This window comes from Rhea pennata, chromosome 1 (assembly GCF_028389875.1).
Source record: "Rhea pennata isolate bPtePen1 chromosome 1, bPtePen1.pri, whole genome shotgun sequence".
NCBI classification, from domain to species: domain Eukaryota; kingdom Metazoa; phylum Chordata; class Aves; order Rheiformes; family Rheidae; genus Rhea; species Rhea pennata.
In genome coordinates this window covers 140,205,918-140,229,977 of record NC_084663.1, presented here as the reverse complement: position 1 = coordinate 140,229,977, position 24,060 = coordinate 140,205,918, and the positions used below count along the sequence as shown (strand labels likewise).

The 24,060-nt window shown below is 36.0% G+C and overlaps 1 protein-coding gene across 1 annotated transcript in view; it reads right to left on the bottom strand.

Annotated features, from left to right (window-relative positions):
• Positions 1 to 24,060, bottom strand: part of PUDP (pseudouridine 5'-phosphatase) — a 75,859-nt gene that overhangs the window by 14,954 nt on the left and 36,845 nt on the right. Inside the window, exon 3 of the mRNA XM_062601408.1 lies at positions 17,061 to 17,290. Within this exon, the coding sequence (XP_062457392.1) occupies positions 17,061 to 17,290 (230 nt within the window). The remainder of the gene's footprint in view (positions 1 to 17,060; positions 17,291 to 24,060) is intronic.

The window sequence follows — 24,060 nt, the reverse complement described above, 5'->3', positions numbered from 1 at the left end:
CTTAATCAGATGTTCTTGTTGTGTTAAGCAGTAGCAGTTTCTCTTTCCAAATGTACTTTTCTTCATGTACTACAGACGAAGGCTTTCTCATTACAATGTTATTCCTTACTTTCCTCAATCTCTAAAAGTGTTCTCCTTGCTTTGGGTGCCTTCCTAAGTACCCTCTTGTAGATGCAGAGTTTTTTTTTCTAATTAATTAAAAGCCTTTCCTCCAAATCTTTTATAGTTATGAAACCTAACATTACTAACAGTAAACCCAAAGATGATTTACGGAACGTAACAGTCAAAATTGTTCCTACAGAGAGAGATATACACATTTTCATATATACAAATATAAATGTACACACACATGATGAAAAGCTCATCTCCACACATGTGAAGGGACAGAGAGAGACAACAGCAGAAGGGGAAACAAAAATAATACCTGGCCCCAGCTACCCCTAGGCCTACCACAGGAGAGATACCAGCCCATAAAGGCTCAACAGCAGAGATCCCTGTCCTGGCCCCTCCAAGGGCATCACAGGAGCCCCCAGTCCCTGGGGCCAGCAGAGAGTCCCTCCAGTCTGTGCCACGGGAGAGGCTCCCTGGGCGCCATACTGAAATGTCTAAATCCTGCTACTAGTGGGATCCACATTGCATTTATGTATGTGTTTCGCCCTAATGGACCTTCACCCTCACTAACCAGAACAGGATGAGGCCACAGGGGCTCTTTGTTTTTGCATGGTGCTGTGCTTTCTGTTTGCACAGCTCTGTGTGACTGGCCATGTGTATCTACCTATATTACAAATGTAGGTGCGTTTGTGCGACTACTGGTTACATGCTCAGCCTTACTACTAGTTGGACCTAGGGCCACAAAGCTGTAGCAGCCTCACCCCTACTGGGCTATTGGGTTCAAGAGTTGACTAAAAATATACATTTGTATATAAAAGGTATATACATTTTATGCTATATACTGAATGTATATATAAAATGGCAATAGAAAAAGTAATTCAGGAAGGCCTGAGGAGAAAAAGGCTCCCATGGTACTTTATAAGGACTGAAATGAAACTCCGAGATGATGGGGATTTGGCAAGAACTAAAAAATGCTGTTCTTCAGTATAAAAGTACCACCAAGACAGCATCCAGCATTGTTGGGAGGGCATTAGTAAACAAAAGCAATTATCTAACATTCTCAGTATTTGTAAGTCTTCATTGTCACTAAATGTTCAATGTAATTCAAACATTTGCAGTGGCACTTTGCCTGATTGATTTATAATTGAAAAATGCAGTGGGTGAGCTCCCTGTCAAATTTCCTAACAGATTCAACAAAACAACTAGTAATTCCTATTCCATATTTCTGTGCAATAGCGCTGATTCATGCTAACATATCTCTAAAACGACTGACTTTACACATCAGACCAAGTATAGTGGTATTTGTATCAGTTGCCTGTTTCTTTCCCTAAATGCTTCCACTTAAGAGCAGGTTTAGCTCAGCCCGTTTGAGCGTGGTACTGCTAATGCAAAGGTCAGAGGTTCAATCCCTGTATGGGCTATGCTGAGGGTTGGACTAGATGATCTCCAGAGGTCCCTTCCAATCTTATCATTCTATGATCCTGGAAACTGTTGGTGAATCTGAAGAAGGCATTCAGGAAAAATTAGGCACTTCTGCTTTTACTTTTGTTGTTCCAAGTGTTCTTCTGTAGTCTATTAAAATCAGTTTCTGAACAATTAACTGAGGAACTGGAGGAATTACTGTGGACACAAATAATTTTCCAGACTTTTTAACTGATGATTGTATCAGTAGTCAAGCTCTAAATACTTTTACAATGTTGCTTCCTGAGCCCTTTATCATAATGAAATCATAGTCAACTTTGTTGTTCCAGTTGGAATGTAAGACAGATCTTTTTTTGTACTCATGCATTAAAGTGACAAAACACACACAAACACGTGATCAGCACAGGTGAAAGTCTGAAAGTGGCAGATTTAAGCTCTCAAAACCTCATAAGCTAATTGATACTAGCAAAAGCATATGAGCTAAACAGAAGGTTTGGCACTTTACTGTCTGCACCATGAACAAGTGCACTGTTGAAGAATCACAGTATTTTTAGCTTTTTGCCAATTAAGGTGATTTTTGTTTGTATCGTCCACAGGGGAGGGGGAAAAAAAGTAAATTCTGCAAAAGATCCATAAATAAAGGCATTTACAAACAAAATGAGAGAGACACACTCAACTGGAATAGTACTGAGCTCTTTAAAGAAATGCAAAAGGCTGGGTTATTATGTTTTGTTTTGTAAGGCAGCACGAGCTTTTCATATCTCTAGTCATTCAGACAATCGATTGAGATTTATTAACCTGTCAAACAAAAGCAATGTTACAACACATACAATTGCAGTTCATTCTAAAACATTTATTGCTCTGTAAACAGAAAACCCAGAACCTCCTTAAACAGTCTGTCCCTTTTTTCTCCTTGAAACAGAAAGAAAAGTGTGTTAGACACAAGGAAGTGCTAAGTGACGCAGTAACAGAAAGGAAGACGTATTCATGAATTTACATACATTTTTTAAGATATGAGAAGCATAAAGTTAAAACAGATTATCATAGTGATTACCTACATTAAGAAAAAAAAAATCTTCGATGTCTATAACTTACGTTAAATCAAATAGGAACACAGAAGCTTATGAGAAATGGTTTAGATTAAAGGTGGTCACAAAACCAAGGAGAGGATGACCTCTGCCCCAGTAGGAGATGTAAAACACCTCCCACATTTGGACAATATTGATAGAAGTGATATGAGAGGCAGTAAATGGGTATATAGTTCTTTGTTTACTTTGTGTATTCAAGCCATGTAAATCCTTAACCATAAGCTAAAGCTAAAACAAGTGTAAGGTCTCTGTATATTCTATAAATCTTTGGACACAGAACAAAACTCCTCCTTCAAGGAAATCTAAGCAATTAGGGAACACTAGATGGTTCATAATTTAAGTATATAACACATCTGTTGAGAAAAAACTTGATTTTGAATTTTTGTTACTATTAGTATTCTAACACTTCTCAGATATGCAAGGAATACTTTTGAAAAGATCAACATGCATTAGAATTATGAAAGAAGAAAACATAGGAAGGACGAACTTCAAGTGTAGTGGAGAGCCATCGAGTTGGGGGCTGGAGCATGTTCAGCCCAGAAGATGAAAACTTCAGGAGAACCTAACAGCAGGTGCCCAATATCTCTGAAGAGGTTACTGAGAAGATGGAGCCATGCTCTTACATGCACAGTAGGAACATGTGAAGATGGTCATAAACTGAAATGAGAGGTTCTGATTAGATTGAAGAAAAAAGAAACCACAACAGTCATGGTTGGATGGCACTGGAACTGGTTGCCCAGAAGTCATGCAGTCTCTACCCTTGGAGGTTTTTAAAATCTGAGCAGACACATCCCTGAGCAACCTGATTTGAATTCAATATTGACCTGCTATCAGGGGTTGGACTAGATACTTTGCAAGGTCCCTTCTCTTCTATGGAAGAGTAAAATATAATGTATTCAGTATCTTTAAGCATCCCTCTGCTTCACTTTCCAAATCCTCAAAATATTAAAATAATTCCTTGAATAATATCAGTATACTGAATAATGGTCTTTCATATGTACCGTATGTTCAATCAATTAATACCTAAAAGAAAGCCTGACTGTAGGCAAAAGGGAAATGTTTTCTTTCTTGTACACTCCATTTCCTGGAATTTCTGCAATACAAGGGAAAAATCAATAAATATTTGAAGAACTAGAAGATTTTTCTAGCACAGCGCTACTACAAATGATGATGATTCTATGACAACATAATGAATATTAATTTTAGACATCTTTTGATTTCTTAGTCTGTGCCTAAGACTGTAAGTACATTCTATCTCCTGAGTCAAGGGAGAGGGAGATTAACAGCAAGGGGATGTTCCCAGAAGTCAAACAGGACAAACATTTGTTTCAAATATTCAAATATTTTACATCAAACCCTATGACCTGCAAGGAAACTAGCCTGGCAAACTTAAATGGCTCTGACAAATGCTTAGAAGGAAGGTATTTATTAAGAGATTGAAATAGAAAGACTAAGATACCCATAAAGCTTGAACTAGTCATCTAGTTTCTCTTCAGGGATAGAAACATGATTCTAGGGAATGAGTCTCTCAACACTGTGGCAGATCTTTCTTAAGATCTATCTAATTCTATTTAAGTTTATGTATCACATCCTGCTTGATTCCTAACAGGTAGGACTAGGAATCCAAGTAGTTTCTTTCACAAGTCTTTTGATTGGGGACTTGCACACCATACACTAAATATAGAAATCAACAAGAAAAAGAAGAAAGGTGAGGCTCAATTCAAACATCTTATTTTTCTTTCTTTGACATGCTGCTGCTGTTCAGACTGATCCTAAAGCAATACAGCACAGCATGTCACAAGTATTATTATGTCTTCGTGCTGCAGAGTAACTGAAATCCTTTTATTAAAATACAGCATTCTGTGGTGGATTTCTCCATCCTTGCAGTGACATTGAGCCCAAAGCTCTTATTAGTAATCACTTTACACAAAGACAGATCACATACTCAACTTAGACAGGGAAGCTAAGGACTCAATTCACAGATTTTTTAAAATGATGTGAAAGCTGGTGAGACTAACTAGTTCCTTCAAAGAATGGTCTCATTTCCAAACTTCTGTCGGAAACTACGTTGAATGACTTTTTAAAATAGCTCATTTACTGAATATTTAACTTACATATTCAGCCTTCATTAATGTTGTATTATTAAAACAAAATCAGCCTCAACAACATCAGAGAAACAAAAGGATAGATATTATACATAATATTAACCATATTAAGAAAATTTAAGGCTAGCACCACAGTCATAAAGAACAGCTGTAAAACAACATAAAAATTAGACTTACAACAAAGTATCAGTAAAATAGTCTTTCATCAGCTTATTTAAAGTAAACCATCACCTTTCAAGCATACTTCTCTTCACTTGATTGTAAGATAAGACAAAAAATCAAGTGAGATTGTCAAGGAGAGAGAAAAAGGACAGTAATAGCTTGTTCAAATGCCTTAGAATTACTATTTAATGCAAGAGAGAATAGAGGATGAAACTCCAACATCAGTGCTCCTGAAGAAAACCCCTTTCCTTTGAGAGAGACATGCCAAAGCATACATTTGCAGCTGACTCTTCTTTCCAATATCTTCATGAGATTTTAAATTTAGACATGTAACATCCTAAATGTTTGAAGAGTTTTTTTGCTGTGATGTGAGCCCTGTCACATCATCCACCAATCCTCTTGAGATAGAATGCTTAGCCTCAAAAAAAGTCATGCTTTTACTATTTTAGTATATATGTCATTAACTTAATCTACTGTTTCCTCTTCATCTTCACTCCCTAAAAAATGGCTGGGAAAGCATTAAGAACAAATGGGCTACAGCACACTATTAACTCTTCATAATTTATAATGAAGTTACATAGATTAATGCAGTCACAAATTTTTCATTTTCACAAATTTTTCGTTTTCACCTTCAAGGCCCTATATTATCTTACAATCACTGTACGGCTTGCTTTTATTTCCTTTTACTCCTGAGGCATCTTCTATCCTTTCACTTAATTGTGTTCTTTATCTCCTTCTCCCACTTTCAGCTGTGTGTGTCATGCTGACCCCTGGTGCCTCATACAATCTTTATGTGCACACTTTTCACCCTTCTTTAGCAATATCTTTGAAAATAAAAACTCTTTCAGGAATCACTGGTACATTCTCTTCTTCCTCTTCTTCTTGTTGCTGAGCTTTTAACAGAAATTTGTCTTGCTTAAACTACTTTTGTTTCTTGCTGGACCAGGGTAGCAGAGAATACAGCCGAAAGCTAATGCAGAGTTGGCTGATTCAGTTCTTAATTCTATCAAAAATGACCTCTTTAACCCTGCGGAAATTTGAGGGATGATACTTGCCTGTCTTCTAAAATACAAACTTGGAAATTTGTTTACTAAAAAAAACGCCTGAAGTTCATTTAATGAACACCAATCAGCAGGGAAAAAAAAAAGGTGATTAGCTTCCACAAGCTATATCTGTACTTTTTTATAATCTTATACAATTAAGCATACCATATTGTTCTGCCAACTGACCAAATTAGATCCCATGACTCTCGTTCAGTTTATGTAACCATATTTGTTTTCTTTTTTCTTCACATGCTAATGTGCACTTAAATATCAACATGATATACACAATGCATAGCAACAGGAAAAAGAGTTAGCAATCAGGCAGGGTGCACACAAAAATTGGGAAACTCTGAGACTCCCAGGTCTAGTAATGGTCATAGTACGATAAGAGTCACAGACTCCAAGCTTCCCAATTCAAACACCTTCCCTTTCAAATACCTGCTCCACCTGCTCACACTCTCCATATAAATCATGAGATTACCATTGTAGCAGTTATTAGTTTAATTAGAAAAGGTAACTATTTTCTTAGGAAAATATTTAAAAAACCCAAGTGCAAACACTTTTTTTTGCTGAAGATAACCCCCCTTCTTTCACTGAAAATTTTATGCCTGAACAATTAAAAGCTGCAACTAAAAGCAGAGTCTTCAAAAGACATATCGTAGCTAATCTTAAAACCTAAAATACATGCTCATTCTTTCTAGAATAAAAGGTTTTGTTGGCATTCTCTTGGGATAACCACATCATTCCAAGTAGAGAGCAATAAGATAAATTACATACTATTACATTTTTTGCCCATGGCACTTTTTTGAATCGGTAATATTTTGAATCTGTAATAGCTTTTAAGTTCAGGACAATAGGCTGCAATGTCTAATGCTTCCACTCATTAGTCTGGAGCTGCAGGATGCAATAATGCTTTCTGCAAACAGCAACTAAATGGATCACTATGACCAGATACCTGTTTACAAGGAAGAGGACAACTTCCTAATGGAGGAAGGCATTTTCTGTAGCGGAAGACATTTTCTGAAATGGATGAAATCTCATCAGCTAGTCTTAGCTAGTCAGCAAGGCCCTGAGGTTTTGAAGTTTTATGAAGTGAAAGTGTTACTAAAAATTAAAATAAACATTTCTCATTAAAATACAACTGTTTTAGAAAGTAGTTGTAAAAGCATTTTAAAAAGATTCCAGTGTTACAGGAAATTATTAACTTGTAAGCCTTATATCTATACTTGGTAAGATCTGATGATGACACAAAGTTACTCAGGTTAGCTATCTAAGAAATGCCTATAAGAAATGTAAAGAAGCAGGATAGTTTATGGTTCAGTAAAGTGGCAAATGAAAGACAATGGTTAATAAATGTAAGTAATATACATTAGCTGGAAAAAATGAATTACTTGTACATCTTGCAACATTCGGTTTAAGTAGTAGACAACATAGCTCAGTGAAAATCAGCACTTACTGAACAAAGACAATAACAAATATACAAGATGCTACAAGACAGGAAAATAAATAATATGGTTCATATGGTATATATTCATAGAAATATATAATATGGTCTCATCTGGAATACTCTATGCCACAAACAGTATTTTGTCTTAAAATTCTTTTGTTAGGAAGGGTCTGACAAAACACAATCAGAATGATTACAGAGAAAGAAATCCAAAACCCCAAAGCAATTGCTTTATACTGTGAGAGTCTGAAAAGACTGGAAAATGTTTACTTATGGAGAGAGAAATAAAAAGAGATGTGATAAGAAGAACTGAGAATATTGTGTGGCAGATTGCTTACTTCTTGTCTTTCTGACTTGGAAAATAAAAATGTTCAAATGCAAGGAATTTAAAAGGTGAGAAATTCAGAACATATGCATTATCCCAGGAAATCATCAGTATCAAGAATAAAAAATCAAATATTATAAAATGAATACTAAAAGTCTTTTTTTTTTTTTTTTTTGGAGGGGGTGTCAAAAATAGTCTTCTGGATAACAGAATGAGTGAATTTAAGTGGATAAATTAACCCCCTCTATCTAATAGTGAATTCTTAAGCATCTGCTATTAGCCCTTGTCAGAGATCGTAGTGAATAATATGGACATCAAATCTGAGCATGAGTAGTTTTTATATTCTGTACTATTTTAACTGAAAAGAGAGAAAAGATATCTTTGATAGAATAGGAGGGTAGCATTTCTGCCATTATTGGGAAGTGTTTGCTACTTCAAATCAGAATCATTTCAGCCTTACTGAGCCTTAACTTGAACCATTTCCTTCTTGGTTTTGAATCATGCTATTATTCTAAGATAAAGAGATGTTGGAATGGAAAAGTTAAGCATGCTTTTTTAGCAGATAAAGCTATAATTTCTTCAACTTTTCTATGTGCTACAAGCTGTTTTGTCTTTATAACACCAGCCTATCACAATAATAACAACAATGATAAAAGAAAATTCCCAAGCACATTGCTTTAAGAAGTACGTTTTGTAATCATCTTATAAGTGCACTTATTGTGCGATACAGCAATCAACCTAAACACAATATCCTGCTCTGTTTAGACTATAAATATTTTTTCAGTGCTAATTGATGGCCCTATATGTAGCTTTTCTGCAGCCATGCCAAAACCCAGACTTTTATAAATTCTTTACTGCATAATGGAATAAACAGAATCCTGCCTCGAATGTTCTCTCTCTGAAAACTACCTACAGCTGGATCTCCGCAAACAGGAGGAGAGGAACTTGGAGAATAAAGAGAAATAAACAAATGCCCCTGGTCCCCCTTCACCCCTCGGGAAGCCCAGCTGTAGTGCAGCAGAACACCACACTTCGCCTTTCAAAGGTTTCCCTATGATAAGAAGTTACAAAGAAGCAACAACAAAAAAACGCTGCTAAAAACGCAATTCCTTGTTTCGTCTTCTCTCTTTGTTCTGAAAGTGTGAAGCATTGTTGCAGCAAGCTCAGGAGTGATTACAAAAGTACCTCAAGATACAGAGAGGATCACTGCACTAGATCTTTTCGAAAGAGGATTTATTCATGCTTGCTATAATCCAAAAGATAAAAAAAAAAAAAAAAAATTGTGAAAATTCTTGTTAATTAAAACCTAATTATTCAATGATTGCTCTGTTTGGCATCTCCAAAAAAAGGCTCAAGGTCTTGAAAAAAAAGAAAAGATAACTCAGTAAGCAAATTATCACAAAAGAAAGATTCCCCCCCTCTTTTTTGCTACTAACCATGCTACTAACCATAATTAACATGTGATAATACTCATAATGAGTTCCCTAAAACAAGTCGTAACACATCTCCAGTGACCTGCTAATCTGTATATAATGTTTTTAGAATTTGGAGGTGCACCAGTCTCTTTGTGCTTACACATTCACCTCATGTAAAAGCAAAGAAGGCTGCAGAACATAATTTATTATTCTGCATCACATTCCATCAGGTCCCTTAGCAGCTACTTGATACTTTATCAAGATAAATGCAAGGAAGAAAAAAAAATCCTTCCCCCCATAGGATACCCCAAAGATTAATAACCAATTATAATCTTTCTTTCTGCTTTCAATCAGGTATGTTAAGCGAAAGCAAGCCTTGACCAGGTTATTTTTTTTATAGAGTTTGAATGACTTTTTTCATCTTCATAAGACAAATACGTCCATAAACAAACATGCAGTGCAGTAACAAGGGCAATGTCTGGCACACTTAAGAGCTAAATTACTTTCAAGCCATGCAACATCTCATTTTTCTTCCACAAATATATAATAAACACTACTGGCATGGTGTGTCTGTCTATGAGCACGTATGCCTCCGGAGAGCGAGGAGGAAGAAAATAAACCCCTGTGAACTGAGAGCATGATAACTGAAACTTGGTAACTGTTGCTTTCTGTTAATTGCCTTGTATGTATAAAATAAAGGCTTGTTACATATTTAGGGGAAAGGAGTATGTTTATAGCATATCTTCAGAAGTTCTCCATTGCTGGGTGTGAGCAAGTGTCTAGCATTCCTTCCCCTATATCCACGTCCACTACACTTACAGAACTGGGACGGGAGCTTCACTATAACAGACTTCACCATCCAGCCTGGGAGATGCAAGTAAGGGCCAAGCTGACTATTTCGAAGCTGAGGCTGGTACAGGATGCAGTCACAAGGTTGTTCAGCAGTGTATCACATAAAAAGTGCCTTCCACGAGGCTGCTGTGATCTTTACACCCCAAGCTGTAAGCTTCTGGTAGTATTTCAAGGAGGTGGCTTTTACATACAAGACACCACATCGTTCAATATCTACTTATATTAAATTGATACATGATACATAATTTGTAGATAAAACATTTTTTAACATTGAAAACTGGCCATAAGGTTGTTTGTTTGCTTGTTTATTGGCTTTTTTCATTAAGAGGCATCATGCTTTGAATTAATTCCCACCATGGTAACAATAGCACAGTTAAAAAAAAAAAAAAAAAAAAAAAAAACAAAAAACAGTGTGGGAGGATTAAAAATAAGTAAAAAAGAGAGAGATGATTCCATCGGATCATGCTTCTGATTACAGAAGAAGTAAGAAGATATACATGTGCCTAGAGCTTTTGATAAACACAATAAGGAGCAAGTTTTACTGGAGGATTTTCTGTTATCATTTTAAAGAAAGACCAACTGAATCATGAGGAAGAAGTAATTACATATGCATTATTCCTACTAATCAAACTTTTTCAGCCAACACACAGTAACTTCTCTTGTAAACCACTCACTGATATTCCCTGATATCATGTAAATAAAAGATTTTAAAGCTATGCTATTTACTATGTCAGGTTGTCCCATATTAGAAGGAATTCAAGTGCTAGGCTAGCAAAACCTACTAAATAATCAAATTACAATTTGCTCAGATGCCTTCTAGAAATAAGTCTTCAACCACACTGCAGAGCAAGAAAAGTACAAGAAAAAGAAAGTTCTAGTCAAGAACCTTCCTGAGAAAACAATAACTAGGACACTCCTCTGGGAGACCTAAGAACTGGAAGTTTGACCTCAGGTTGGAGAGAGATCAAAAAGCTGATTTACCAATTTTTTTTGAGCAAGTATTCTATACAGTAGACAAGCACAACATTCTCCTCTGGTCTGCTTTAGAAACAAAACAAAAATCCCAGATTGCTGCTGTGTTCTTTATGGGGTCTATTTTTCTTGGTATTTCAAGAATGCTCTGGGACTACTTCTCAAATTATTCTTTACAAAAGATTATCTGGAAGAGATGTTTAGTTCCTGAGAAACAGACATAAACTGTTCAGATTGGACAACACTGGACACTCAAGAAAGTAAAAGATTAGTTTCTCAGAAAACTTCAAAGTCAGAAAAAGAGGTTTCTATTGAATTTGGCATCTCATCTTGGTTAGAAGGCAGACAAGTGCAAATATCCTAACTTCAAGTCAATATTCTGTATTTATCACTTCAATCACTACAAAGTGAGTCTGCATGGAATGACTGAACTACACACAAATACTGTGACATACTTCATGTACTTCTCACACCCTAACAGCAAAATATGTCATATGTAAAATAAACTCATCAGGGGAGCAGACTTGGCTCTGATCACAAACCTGAGCATGCCACATGGACAGGAGCAGTACAACCTCTCACGCAGAGATCTGCAGCACTACGTTAGCTTCTCAGTAGATCTGCCATCTCACAAGGAGTGCCCTCACCACCACACAGCACGCTGCTGCCAAGGGAGAGCCTTCTCTACTCTATTTGAAAGTGGGACACTGTGAAGCACATAGGATGCAAGAACAAGAGGAATACTGATGTAGCGCAACTTTGCAGACAAGTGATTCTAAACAGACACACAAACATTGTGCAAGTGGTGATTAAACAATCACCAGTAACGTGAACAAACAAGCAAACAAAAAATCCCTAAACAACAACAAAACCCCACCACTGAACTATTCCTAACATCAGGGACCAGAACCCAGCTGCCCCACGCCCTCACTGAATGTACTAAGGACCTCTATGCAGGAGTCAGCACCAGCAACGCACGTGACACAGTAAGTTCTTCACTGGCTATAACCCATTAATTGCCTAACTTGAAAGCATTAATAAACTGCAATTACATCAGCACAGACAGGAAAGTCAAGAGTTTTTTTCAAAAAAGAATGCCCAGACCACTGCAATCTACCACAAAACACACTGGCAGCAAGGAGGAGTTATAGAATAATATTGCTCTCTCTTCACTCAGTAAGCAGGTGGTAGCACATTCTGTGTTTGCTTATGTACAAAACACAATCTATCTAAGGAAAGAGATCTATCCTTTACATACAAACTCTGCTTTGTGTGTGCCACTGATTGCAGCCTAGTATTTTAAAAATCAGGTCTAATATGACCATTATGATCGAGGCTACATCACTGGAAAGGTGAATATCCAATGATATTCTAAAACAACTGGTTAAAAGGATGAGTTCAAGGAGATAAAATAGCACAGCACAGGTACATCAAAATTGTTTATACTACGAGCATCTGTTTAGAAGAGTTTTTCAGCTAGGGAAAAATCAGTAATGCATGCCTATTTAAAGAACAGCCTACAGCCAAGGTTGAAAATACTGCTATCGATACAGCTCTGAACTGTAAGCTGAAAAATGTCTATGTATTTTTCCATTTAGTGTTTTTATTATTTCTATAATAAAAAGTCTAATTTGTGGACTGTAAACATTCAGAGAAGACTGGAAATCAAGTTATTTACAAAATGGAAAGAGACAGACTTAGGATGACTGAAACACATGATTTCAACATCAGGCATTCCAGTTCACAGCTCAATGCACCACTTAAAAAACGTGCTCCACACCTTTGTAATTTCTATACCTTACTTAAAGTGCTCCTAACAAATTCAACTTCCAGGTATACACAAGGAATAACAGAAACATCTCTAAAAATAATTGCTTATCTGAACACTGTAATAAGTACATATGACACATATACTAAAACTGGTAAAGTTGTGGGGGGGGAGGAGAGGAGAGAAGGAAAAAAAACAAAAAAATGCATGGGAAGAATTAGAAATAAAAATCAGGTTTTGACAACCAGTTTTACACCAGCTCACAATAATGATGTTCACATTAAGTGCCAAATCAGCCTCCTTCACCTTATCTTTACGTTTTAGGATAAAAACTAGTATTACTCCCTGGTAACAATGTCCTAAATTTCTATTACTCTTTTGCAACATCTCTTGTAGCAAAATGTCTCCAAAAACTTATCTTTGAAATTCCCTTTTTTAATGACACAAAAAGTCCACTGAGACTCATAAATCCTAATGTCATTTATTCAGTTTATTTATTAAAATTTTTAATGAACTCTCGCTAGACTTGATATAGAGATTATTCATAACTATGGGATCCATTAATTAACTAGAAATGGAAGAAATTGCAAAGAAAGAGTTTTAAATTACAGCAGTAATTTAAAATCACTTGAAATTTTTAAATGGTTATAATAGATTATCTTATTTAATAGTAGAGGCTACATAGATCATAATAGTTATAATAGACTGATTCTTCATAAGAGAATTATGAACATTCGTATCACTGCAACGTTATTTTCTTTTAAACAATGGATATAAATGACATTTGTTTGTTTTTAAAGTCCACACTACTCAGGTACTTCATTTTATAGAAAAGTTATAGGTAAAAAATCCTAAAACACTAGAACAATAGGCCTTTACCCCCCAGATCTTCACACAGGTAAATAATTAATTCATCTGTATACATACCGATATGAGTATATGGGAAATATGTATTTAAATATTTGCATGTAAATGGCTGAAATCATCTAGGATAAAACTGTATTTGAAATGCATGTAGCAACATAATGTTTTGCCACTTTGAAACAAAATCGCCTCAAGACTGCATTGAAAAGTTACAGTTCATATGCACACACTATATACATGTATATACACAAACTGACACAGAGAAATCTTATGTACTCTTAAAACATGCTCATTAAAAACAAAGATTAATATTCTAAAATAATATTTATAAATCCCCCAAATACGTTTTAAAATCATTTAAGCCCTTTAATTCAGAATCCAATGGAGAAATACCATGTGGTAAAAGCACTTTTGTTCCCTTATTTTTCTACAGATCAGATTTGTTAAACATACAGCTGAGTTTATCAAATTTCACAGACCCGTCATCAATTAAATTCTGATTCTGCCTTTGTAACACATTTTAAAGGATCTATTTCACAGTAGGGAATTCCCTTTGTAAAAATTTGAAATGCAGTAAAATGCTAAGTAACTAGAAATACACAAAACAACTTACTTTCCAAATTATGATTATATAAAGGTAGGAAAATAACAAAGTATATGCAAAAAGTAATACCCTTTTATATTTTTTTTCTCAATTATCTGAATAAAATACATAAAAAGAACACAATGTTTTGAACATTATGGCAGGAAATCTCTACAATATTCAAGTACAAATTGTTTCTCCAGCTGGTTTTGACAAGAGTTGCATTTGTGTATATGACAGCAGAGTTTGGCACATACTTCCCTCCAAAATCTTTAACATTATTTAAGACCAAATTGCTAGTACTTAAACTGCTGATCACATTTTGATTGCTTGACTGATTGAATTACTCAAATGATGGTGCATACGTTCATACGAAACTTCATAGATTGTAAGACAGTAAGATCTATGCTGAATTTACAGGGTGTACCTTGTTTTATATTTCTGCACTATGATGAGTTTCACCTTTATGCTTACTAAATTCTTAGTTTACCACATACTGTAAATAGAAAGGTCAACATTTAAGAAATTCCCCAGTGGATAATTATGACATCTGCCAATGATTATAGTAGACATCAAATCCATTTTTATATGATTTTAGAAGTGTCTCCCTGTAGAAGTATGCCTCTACAGCAAGGGTTGGAAGCTGATATGCCACTGCTGCCAAGTTCTGGATTTGGCCTTTTATAGCTACATAGTATTTTGGTTTGGAGCAGTAGTGAAGTTTTGAAGCAAACCTCCTGACAGTCCTCAGTCAGTACATAATGGTTCGTTTCACAGCGCGGCCCTGTTGTGCACTTGACTGCTTTTGCAGGAAGTAAAACTGGAAGTCCTCTCCAGGTGCACATCAATCAATCTCCAACCCTAAAAGGGACACACAGGTCCAAAGAACCTCATATAGCTTTCTGCCACTTGTGTTCAGTCCAGGCATCAGACTAGACTTAATGGAAACGAAAACATCCAAATCACATCCTTCATAGATACATGAGCCTGAATACCAAATACTTTGACATAATAATCCGATCCTGTTGAGCCCAATTATCTGCTTGTGCAGACATTGCCTGTAAATCCTGATATACTGCTGCAGCCTTACATGATACTAATTTTATCATGAACTCCAAATCTGTTCTGTAGCTCTGTTAGTTTACCACTTGGGACTAAACACTGTGCATACCATCACTAAATTGCAGTTTAGTCAGGAATGTTTTACATTGTTTTGATTCTGTTGGTCTTGGAATTTTGTCCTTGTTTTAAATCCCCATGCTCTGACATTTGTGACTTCTGTAGATGCGACTATCTTAAAATCTTAAAAAACAAAAAAAAAGAAAAAGAAAAAGAAAAAAAAAAAAGAAAAAAGAAAAAAGAAAAAGAAAAAGAAAGAAAAAGAAAGATCTGATATGAACATCTAAAAAAAAATCTAAAAGACAACTCAGTTGAACTATTTGAACTAACTGAGAGGAATCTTGGTTGAGGTAACTCTACCTCATGCAATGAAGCAGCATGGGTTTGAACATTTAGCCATGGCTTTAATTCTTTTTTTTTTTTAATCTTTCCTTGAAGAAGAACAGAAGAAAAGTACTGTGAAAACAGAATTTTTGTTTATCTAACACACCTTTCAAGCTTAAAATCACTGAATGTAATGCAGATATTACTGCATTCAAATATTTTCATTGTAAACACAGTTATAGCTACCTACAGCTGAATAAATAAAAATATTTACAACACAGTGTCAGGTTTCTTTTTTTTTAATTATTCTAATCCTTTTAAATAATGATCACCTTCTGACTTTTCTGAAACAGAGTCAAATAAACTACAATCTTTGGGAAAGCTGTCCTCTAGATATTGCTATTAGGTCCCTCACATCAAATAATAACATTTAATTTGTCACCAATACAACTGACATTCCGTCTCCTTACTCTCTGTTAGATATGATAACAGGTATGACCCAGTTTCATATCAATTAGCAATGCCTTCTGCTCTCTTTTCTGAATTAAAAAACGTCTTACAGACATGCATCTATTAAAATGAGAAGTATGCATTAAAGACTTTGGTCATCCTTTTTCCACCAAAACCACATCATACAACACTGCATATCCTGGTTTTATATTCTTTGGACATATAGTTATGCAAAACAATAATTATATAAGACAGCAACATTAAACTCCGGTTTCTAGGTGGAGCAAAAACAACTAAATAGCTTAACAAAACTTGCTCTCTGTTTTCTACTCCCCCTCACTTCCCCAAAAAATTCTTTTCCCAATATTTGCTCTAAATTGAGAATGAACATAATCAAATTTCACAATTAGTGGACTCCAAACTGAAATTTACAGCTTTGTTACTTGGATTCCTCTTAGAATATATCATACAAAGCCTACTTGCAAAAGTAAGATTTCTCAAACTAATAGGTTTTAAATCAGAAAACAAGAATTATTATCTCAGAGATTTAGAATGCAGGAGGAAAAAGATTGTTTAGAAAAAAACATATGCGCTCTTTATAAAAATGGTAGCTTTAATGTTTAGACACTTAAGAGGTAAATCAGCCACAAATGAATGAAAAGTAAACTGATCTATGCTTAAATATTTTTTTCTAAACTTTGAGTAGGCAAGTTCAGATTTATGCATGGAATGGAAATTATTAAACTTTCCTATTCCTGGAGAACGTTAGGTAGTAAGTAAGCGCAATCTGCATTACAAACATCATGCATAGTGAAGGAAAATGATACTTTCCAATGATCTCTTGCTTCAACAATATAAACATTTTTGAAAATAGATAAATGATTTTTTAAATATTGACCTCACCTCTAAATCTAAATACTTATCATGTAAAAAAAAAAAAAAAAAAAAAAAAAAAAATGTAACCTGGACAGTGCATTGGTAACTTTGCAGCTAATTTGTTCCCTCCTTACCTTCTCTGGAGGTGCAGGAGGGTCAAATCTCTTTGCACAAACTAGAAATGCATCAGGCTGTGGCTTGCCATGCTTCACCTCAGGGTCATCTCCCAACACAATATGATGAAAAAGACCAAAGAAGTCTTTGTGTCTGGTTGTTTTCATCTGAAATGTCACTTCAGCTGAGCTAGTGGCAACAGCAATGGGTATCCTGTGTTTGTGTAAATGACGGATTAGCTTATCAACCCCTGTAAAACAGAAATATTTTATATATATATATACACACACACACACACATATATATGCACTTATCTATATACATATATACACACACACATACATATACATATATATCACTATTTATCTCCATTTACATACATTTAGTAGTATCTTAACAATACCATCTTACTGAACATAGTAACACATTTCAAACAGTGTGGAAGAAAATTCTTGCTATAGCTGAAATGCTCCCATTACACATGTACACACACCAAAAATGTTCCTCAAGGTACATACTTATCCTAGAATCAAATAATGCTTATCTCAAAATACGACAAAATGAGTTCATCACTTCTGTCTACTCACCAAAAGCTCATTAAGCAATGTCTCTAATATCATACATATTATCCTTTGAAACTCTCCATAAGTGAGAGAAACAAATAGAGGGGAATGTTTCCTTTTATAAACACATAGATGAAGCTATGCTTCTGCTAGAAAAAAAATCAAGATCAAAGAAATATGCTCTTCTCATGGACAGGTATGGGCTTTAATCTCTGTTGCTGGTATCAAACTGGCTTAAAGCAGTCCCTAAAACAGCTCAGTTTCTCTCTTGTAAAATTACCACAGTAAGTAACACTGAGAAGAGAAGGGGAGCTGTCAATCACAGTCATTAACATCAGAGCTTTATCTACTGATGCTATGAACTCAGAGTAATGAATATCTCAAACCTAATGGTTAGAAACCTTCAACCTGATCCAATCTTCTATGAAAGGTTAATGCAGGGAAGCATGGAAACACAGTACCCTGTGTAAGAAGGAAATACATTTCATTATCCTGTCCGAGTTTGAGTTCCCTATGCAAAGGATTAGATACTTTTTCACTGCAGCACTCTGAATATAGGATACTTCTCTCAGACCAAACAGCTACCAGGGGCCAATGGAGAGTGTATATCTGCTCCTCACCAATTCACAGGAGACCCCCCTCTTCTATATCTGTAAAATCGTTTCAGCTCTGTCTTCTAGCATGAACACAGACTGTGCTGGACACAAGATATTAGTGCAGGTTAATAACCCTCTCATCAACTTTAGTCTGTTTTCCAAACTTGTTCAGGAACTGCTCTCAGTGGGCAACAACCAACTAACACTGCATACATTTTGCTTCTTTTCAATGCTTCTCAAGTAAATAGACAACAGCGAAGATGATTCTTTCTTTAACAGGCTGATTTCACAAAACAAAAAAGGTCAACTTGAAATGATTGACAGAAATGGCTTTAAGGTATCAAAAACTTAGTACTGCATGAGTAAATACAGCAAATTTTGTTAAAAGGCTCAAAGGGGGCAGAATTTCTTCTCTCTTCCTCTCAGTGTAATACATTCCATAATAACATACAAAATTAGACACAGACAACAACACTATTTTATAAGTTTAAGTCACAAGTTTTAAAAAGATGCTAGAGTTAAATTTCTTGTTCCATCTTGTCTTGTTCCTTTTCTTTACCTTGCATTCACATACTCACGGTGGCATGACTTCTCCCACAGAATCCCCATGTGATGATTTAAGGTGTATGTAGATTCCACGAGAAAGGAAAGGAACAGACTAAGTAAGCTTTGCCAGAGACCTGTGCTGTTGTGATTATATTGCTTCCACTAGTAGTAACAGGTTTTAAAATAATATTTTGAAGTAATCACGTATACCTTATTTTCTAGGTTATTAAATTCAGTTTTCCAAAATGCAGTAAGTAGAACACTTATACTGTACTAAACACCACAGCAACTGAAAAAAATCAAGACCCAAATTGGACATACATAATGAAAAAGCACATAGCTTTAATCTCCTGAATCTCACTGCCTGCTGTACAATAGGTGTAATACTCAAATACTCCAGAGATGAATTGAAAGAAAAAGTTATTCCATTTCTGAAAAACACTCAAATATCAGAGTGATCACCATCTCAGAACAGCACATTAGAAAATTAAGATGTTATTCCAGAATATACACAAGGGGACAATTAAAATTATATCATGACCCTATTTTTGTATTTATTTCCTTTGGGCATGCAGTTTTCTAGAAACATAAATTAGAAGAAACAAAATCCATTGCATGACATCCTATGGACTCTCGCAAGGCCACCAGTAGTTCCAGAATTTTTAAATATGTCATGTAAAATGAAGCAACTATAGCTAATGTATCACTATAGCTAGTGTATCAAAGCTGATAATAGCAGCTAGATGATTTCTTCCATTTCAACTAATACTCAAGTATGAGAAGACACAAACTGCTAGGAAGTTTCACAGATATATGCTGGCAGCAAAAGAAACAGATTCTTAGAGACAGAAAGTCCCAAAAAGTAGTGTGTAACCTACACAAATTCTTTTCTCTGTTCCCTGTAAGAGTGATGCCTTCTGAACCAAAATCTTTAACCAAATTCTTATCGCAGTTCCAGCTCTGCTGTTCTAGCTCTAGTCTCATTCTTTCTGGCCATGTAGTGTGACTCCCTGTTCTTTGCTCTCCTGTACCAACTCTTGTGCCCTCACACAGCCACTCCTACTCTACTGCTTCATTCCCAGTGCCTTGTCATTTTAGTTGCTTATCACAGATTTAAGTATCTTGCAGAAATTCTCAGTGCCTCTACTCCTTCTCTGGGTTTTGAAGAGTTTGGCTACTACTCCTAAAATTGTCTATGCTGAACACTTAAGCTACTTTTTAAAGCATGTTAGAAAACTGATCAAAGCTGTCTAACTGCAGTAGCATGGAGTTCCTTGAAGAACCTTGCTTTTCATAAAAAATGACAGTGATTTTAGCTTTTAGTAACTGAAGCAGCACAAGTGTGTGTCGAGACACTATCGCATCATGTAGTAAAGATATAATGCAAGGTTGTACACTCTTCATTCAAGTTACTATCCCAGTTTGTCCACAATGTGTTCAATTCTTTGTTCTTATCTTCCAACCGCTTGAATTCTTATTCTACTTCCCACGCATGGTAATATTAAAGTAATCTTAGTCCTCATATCTGGAATACCTATGTCCGGTCTCCTGTTCCTTAAAAAAAAAAAAAAAAAAAGAAAAGAAAAAGAAAAGTCCACCTAATTCTTTGACACCCTAATTTCTCTGATTTGTATTTTCCACATGACCCAGTTTTTTTGCTCCACTGATTCCAAACAACAGTCCTGGGCAAATCAGACTTCTTGCTCCAATCTAATCATTTCTGCTTTCTGCCCCAGAGAACGAAAAGGCAAAGTGGAAGAAAGACAAGTTACTTGCATCAGTTACAGGTTGTACCAGGAAAGAACATCCCAGAACACAAATGTAAAGATCAAGTTATTATAAGCCACAACAAATAAAACGGTCATACAAGGACAAGTTTTATCAAGCAGGTAATTATGGAATACGTGACTGAACAATACAGATATTTTAGTAACATACTTGTATATACATAGAGCACAAAAATACAGTTCAATGTTTATTCTGAAACATGCTTGGAGGGAAATGTCTGACTGTCATAAAAGATGCATTCTAATGAGATTTTTGTTTTTTTAACTTGTAATGGACAACTTCATATGAAGCTGGCAATAGGAAGGCTCTGTTAGCTAATCTCCTGGGAATGCTATAAAACATTTCTAGCCATTTGTTCTTCTCTTCTGTATATGAGAAATACAATCAACCCCCTTATATTTTAGTTTACAAGTGAAAAAAAATATTAACTAAAACTTGGAAACAGTCAAGCAAGCAAACATATTTAATATGGCTTTAAGATATATATAACACTGATAATTGCAAGGCCCACTGCTTTAGGCACTCCTAGAGCTGCAAAGAAGTGCTTTGTATGCTGCTGGCCAGTAGGGAATCAATCGCTTTCTAGTCCATACAAAACTACTTTTAATTTGATTCCAGCTTCTCTCCTACTCCAGCCTTTGCAGTATTTTTATTACAGTTTCTTTTTTTCCTCCTTTTATTAAAATAATCCTTTCTGAAAATTATTTTAATCCTCCACAAGCAGTGATGGCCAAAAAGAACTTAAGAGGACTCTAGCACAGAACGTAAGAATTATGACATTTTTAGCAGGAAATGCCTGAGGAAGGCAGAAGAGACAAAAGAAAAGAGTGCTCACAAAAACAACGGAGAAACATCTGACTCTCTGTGAAATTTTCAGATAAACTTCCCACCTCCAAGGTTAACCTGAATAGTGGGTATGGCAGGAGAGAGAACATTAAAAAGAAGGAAAAAAAGCACAATGGGTAGAGGAAGAGAATAGTAACATGCTGTCAATATGAACAAGTTCCTGCCAGGAGAGAAAGTGTGGTTGGCGAAAGAAACACTTCATATACAGGCAACAGGAGCCACTTGCCAAATTGCCAGAAATGGTATATACTCTGCTGACCAGTTTTTCTTCTTTAGCAGTTACATATCTCTTTGATATTTTGTTTTCTTTCAAGAATTAATCTGAATTAGTAATTTCATAATGACCAACTAGGAAATGTTTAAAACATGGGCAGGCTGAAGATACAGATTTAAGGGTAATCATTTATAAAGGATGCGATCAAAAAGTGAGAAATTTTCCAAAGAAAAGAATTTATAGAACATGTTTATATCTAGCTTCAGTCAATAGTCAACTAGGCAAAGGCAACCTTTCAGACATTGTTTCTTACTACAATTAATAAAATATATGAGAAGGAGAAAACATGCCTTGCACATTTTTGCTATCGCTTGTGTTGTCATCTCAAAATTGACACTGTTAGAATAACAGTTGTTTTGCTGTGACTTCAGGTGCAAACATACAAAACTGAAGTTTTGGCTCTGGAAACTTGTTCTCATCCCACATGCTGAATTCAGGGATTTTTTTTATTTCTTTGTGCATCATCATTATTTCCCAATAGACAAATTCCTATGATGACTTATAATACAAAAAGTCTGACATATTTTGTTTATTGCATCTTAACACAGCATTCAGAGCTGTCTCACCTGTTTTGACAGTCTCTATAAATATCAACCTCATCTGCAATATGTTTTTTTTCCAAGTGGAGTCACATGCCCAACTGGAACTGGAATTATTACTGCTAATAATGTGTAGAGTAGTAAACAGGTGTATCTAACTATACATATAACTAACCCATCCACCTGGAAACATGAGCAATCTGTAGATGTACCTCTGCACAGATTTCTGCTCTACTCTCTAAAACCTCAGTTGAAAGCTGAATTTCCATTATTTTTGAACAGAGTCTTTAAAATGTAAATACATGCACTCCTGTCTTGTTAGATTTCCAGCTGGACAGCAACGAAACATACAAACCTTCTCCTTTAACATTAATGCATCAACCATTTAAAAGCTATCTTATGTCCTCTTAAATGTTTGTACTAATAAGCAAGTCCATTTTCATCCCCAAAAATGCTAACCTCTTCTATCACTGAAATGTGATTCAAAATACAGGTTAACCTTTTATTCTAGATACAGATTTTTTTGATTCTGAAAACATTTGAAGTAAGGCCTTATTAAACTGATGCAAATGAAGAGCTGTTAACATAAAGTAGTGGTCTACATGTCTTTTTTAATAATCATATAGAATCACAGAATGGTTGAGGTTGGAAGGGACCTCTAGAGATCATCCAGTCCAACCTTCCTGCTCAAGTAGGGTCACCTAGAGCATGTTAGACAGGGCTGCATCCACACGGGCCTTGAAGATCTCCAGAGAAGGAGACTCCACAACCTCTCTGGGCAACTTGGCCCAGTGCTCCGTCACTCTCACAGTACAGAAGTTCTTCCTCACATTCAAGCAGAACTCCCTGTAGTTCAGTTTCTGGCTGTTGCCTCTTGTCCTTTTGCATGGGACAATTGAAGAGTCCAACCCCATCCCCATCCTCTTGACACCCTCCCTTCAGGTACTTGTACACACTGATCAGATCCCCCACTCAGTCTTCTCTTCCCCAGGCTGAAGAGGCCCAGCTCTCGCAGCCGTTCCTCAGAGGGCAGATGCTCCAGCCCTCTGATCATCCTCGTAGTCCTACGCTGGACTCTCTCCAGTAGCTCCATGTCTCTCTTGTACTGGGGAGCCCAGAACTGGACACAGTACTCAAGATGAGGTCTCCCCAGGGCTGAGTCCAGGGGCAGGATCACCTCCCTCAACCTGCTGGTAACACTCTGCCTAATGCACCCCAGGATACCACTGGCCTTCCTGGACACAGGAGCACATTGCTGGCTCATGCTCAACTTGTTGTCCACGAGCACTCCCAGGTCCTTCTCTGCAGAGCTGCTTTCCAGCAGGTCAGCCCCCACTTTGTACTAGTACATGGGGTTATTTTCCCCTAGGTGCAGGACCCTGTATTTGCCCTTGTTGAACCTCATGAGGTTTTCTCTCTGCCCAACTCTCCAGCCTGTCCAAGTCTCTCTGAAAAATGCATTCTTTCAAATAAAATGCATTCCTTCAAAGGAATTTAATGTAAATAATCTGAACCATTTAGCACAAGTAGCATGTCATGCGTGGGCAGATACACAAAAAAAATAAATAAAAAAAAAAAGTCTAAAGATTACACAGGTAAGACGACTTTCCCTGTCTCCTATGTCTTTGCTATGACACGGTTAGTTTTCCCCAAAACTGTGCTCTCTTCAAGTAGCTTATTTTCTTCAGTCTCACTGTATCAGAGCTTCAGTTCATTTGTCACAGGCTATGTTTACTGTAAGTTTTTATTGCAGGTAGCCAGCTATGGAAAAGCACTGTTGTGGAAAGGTTATTTCTTCATGGTTCTCTCTTATATTCCCCTGACACATGTCATGATTTCAGTGTGTGAATACTTCTGTGTGTTTGCAT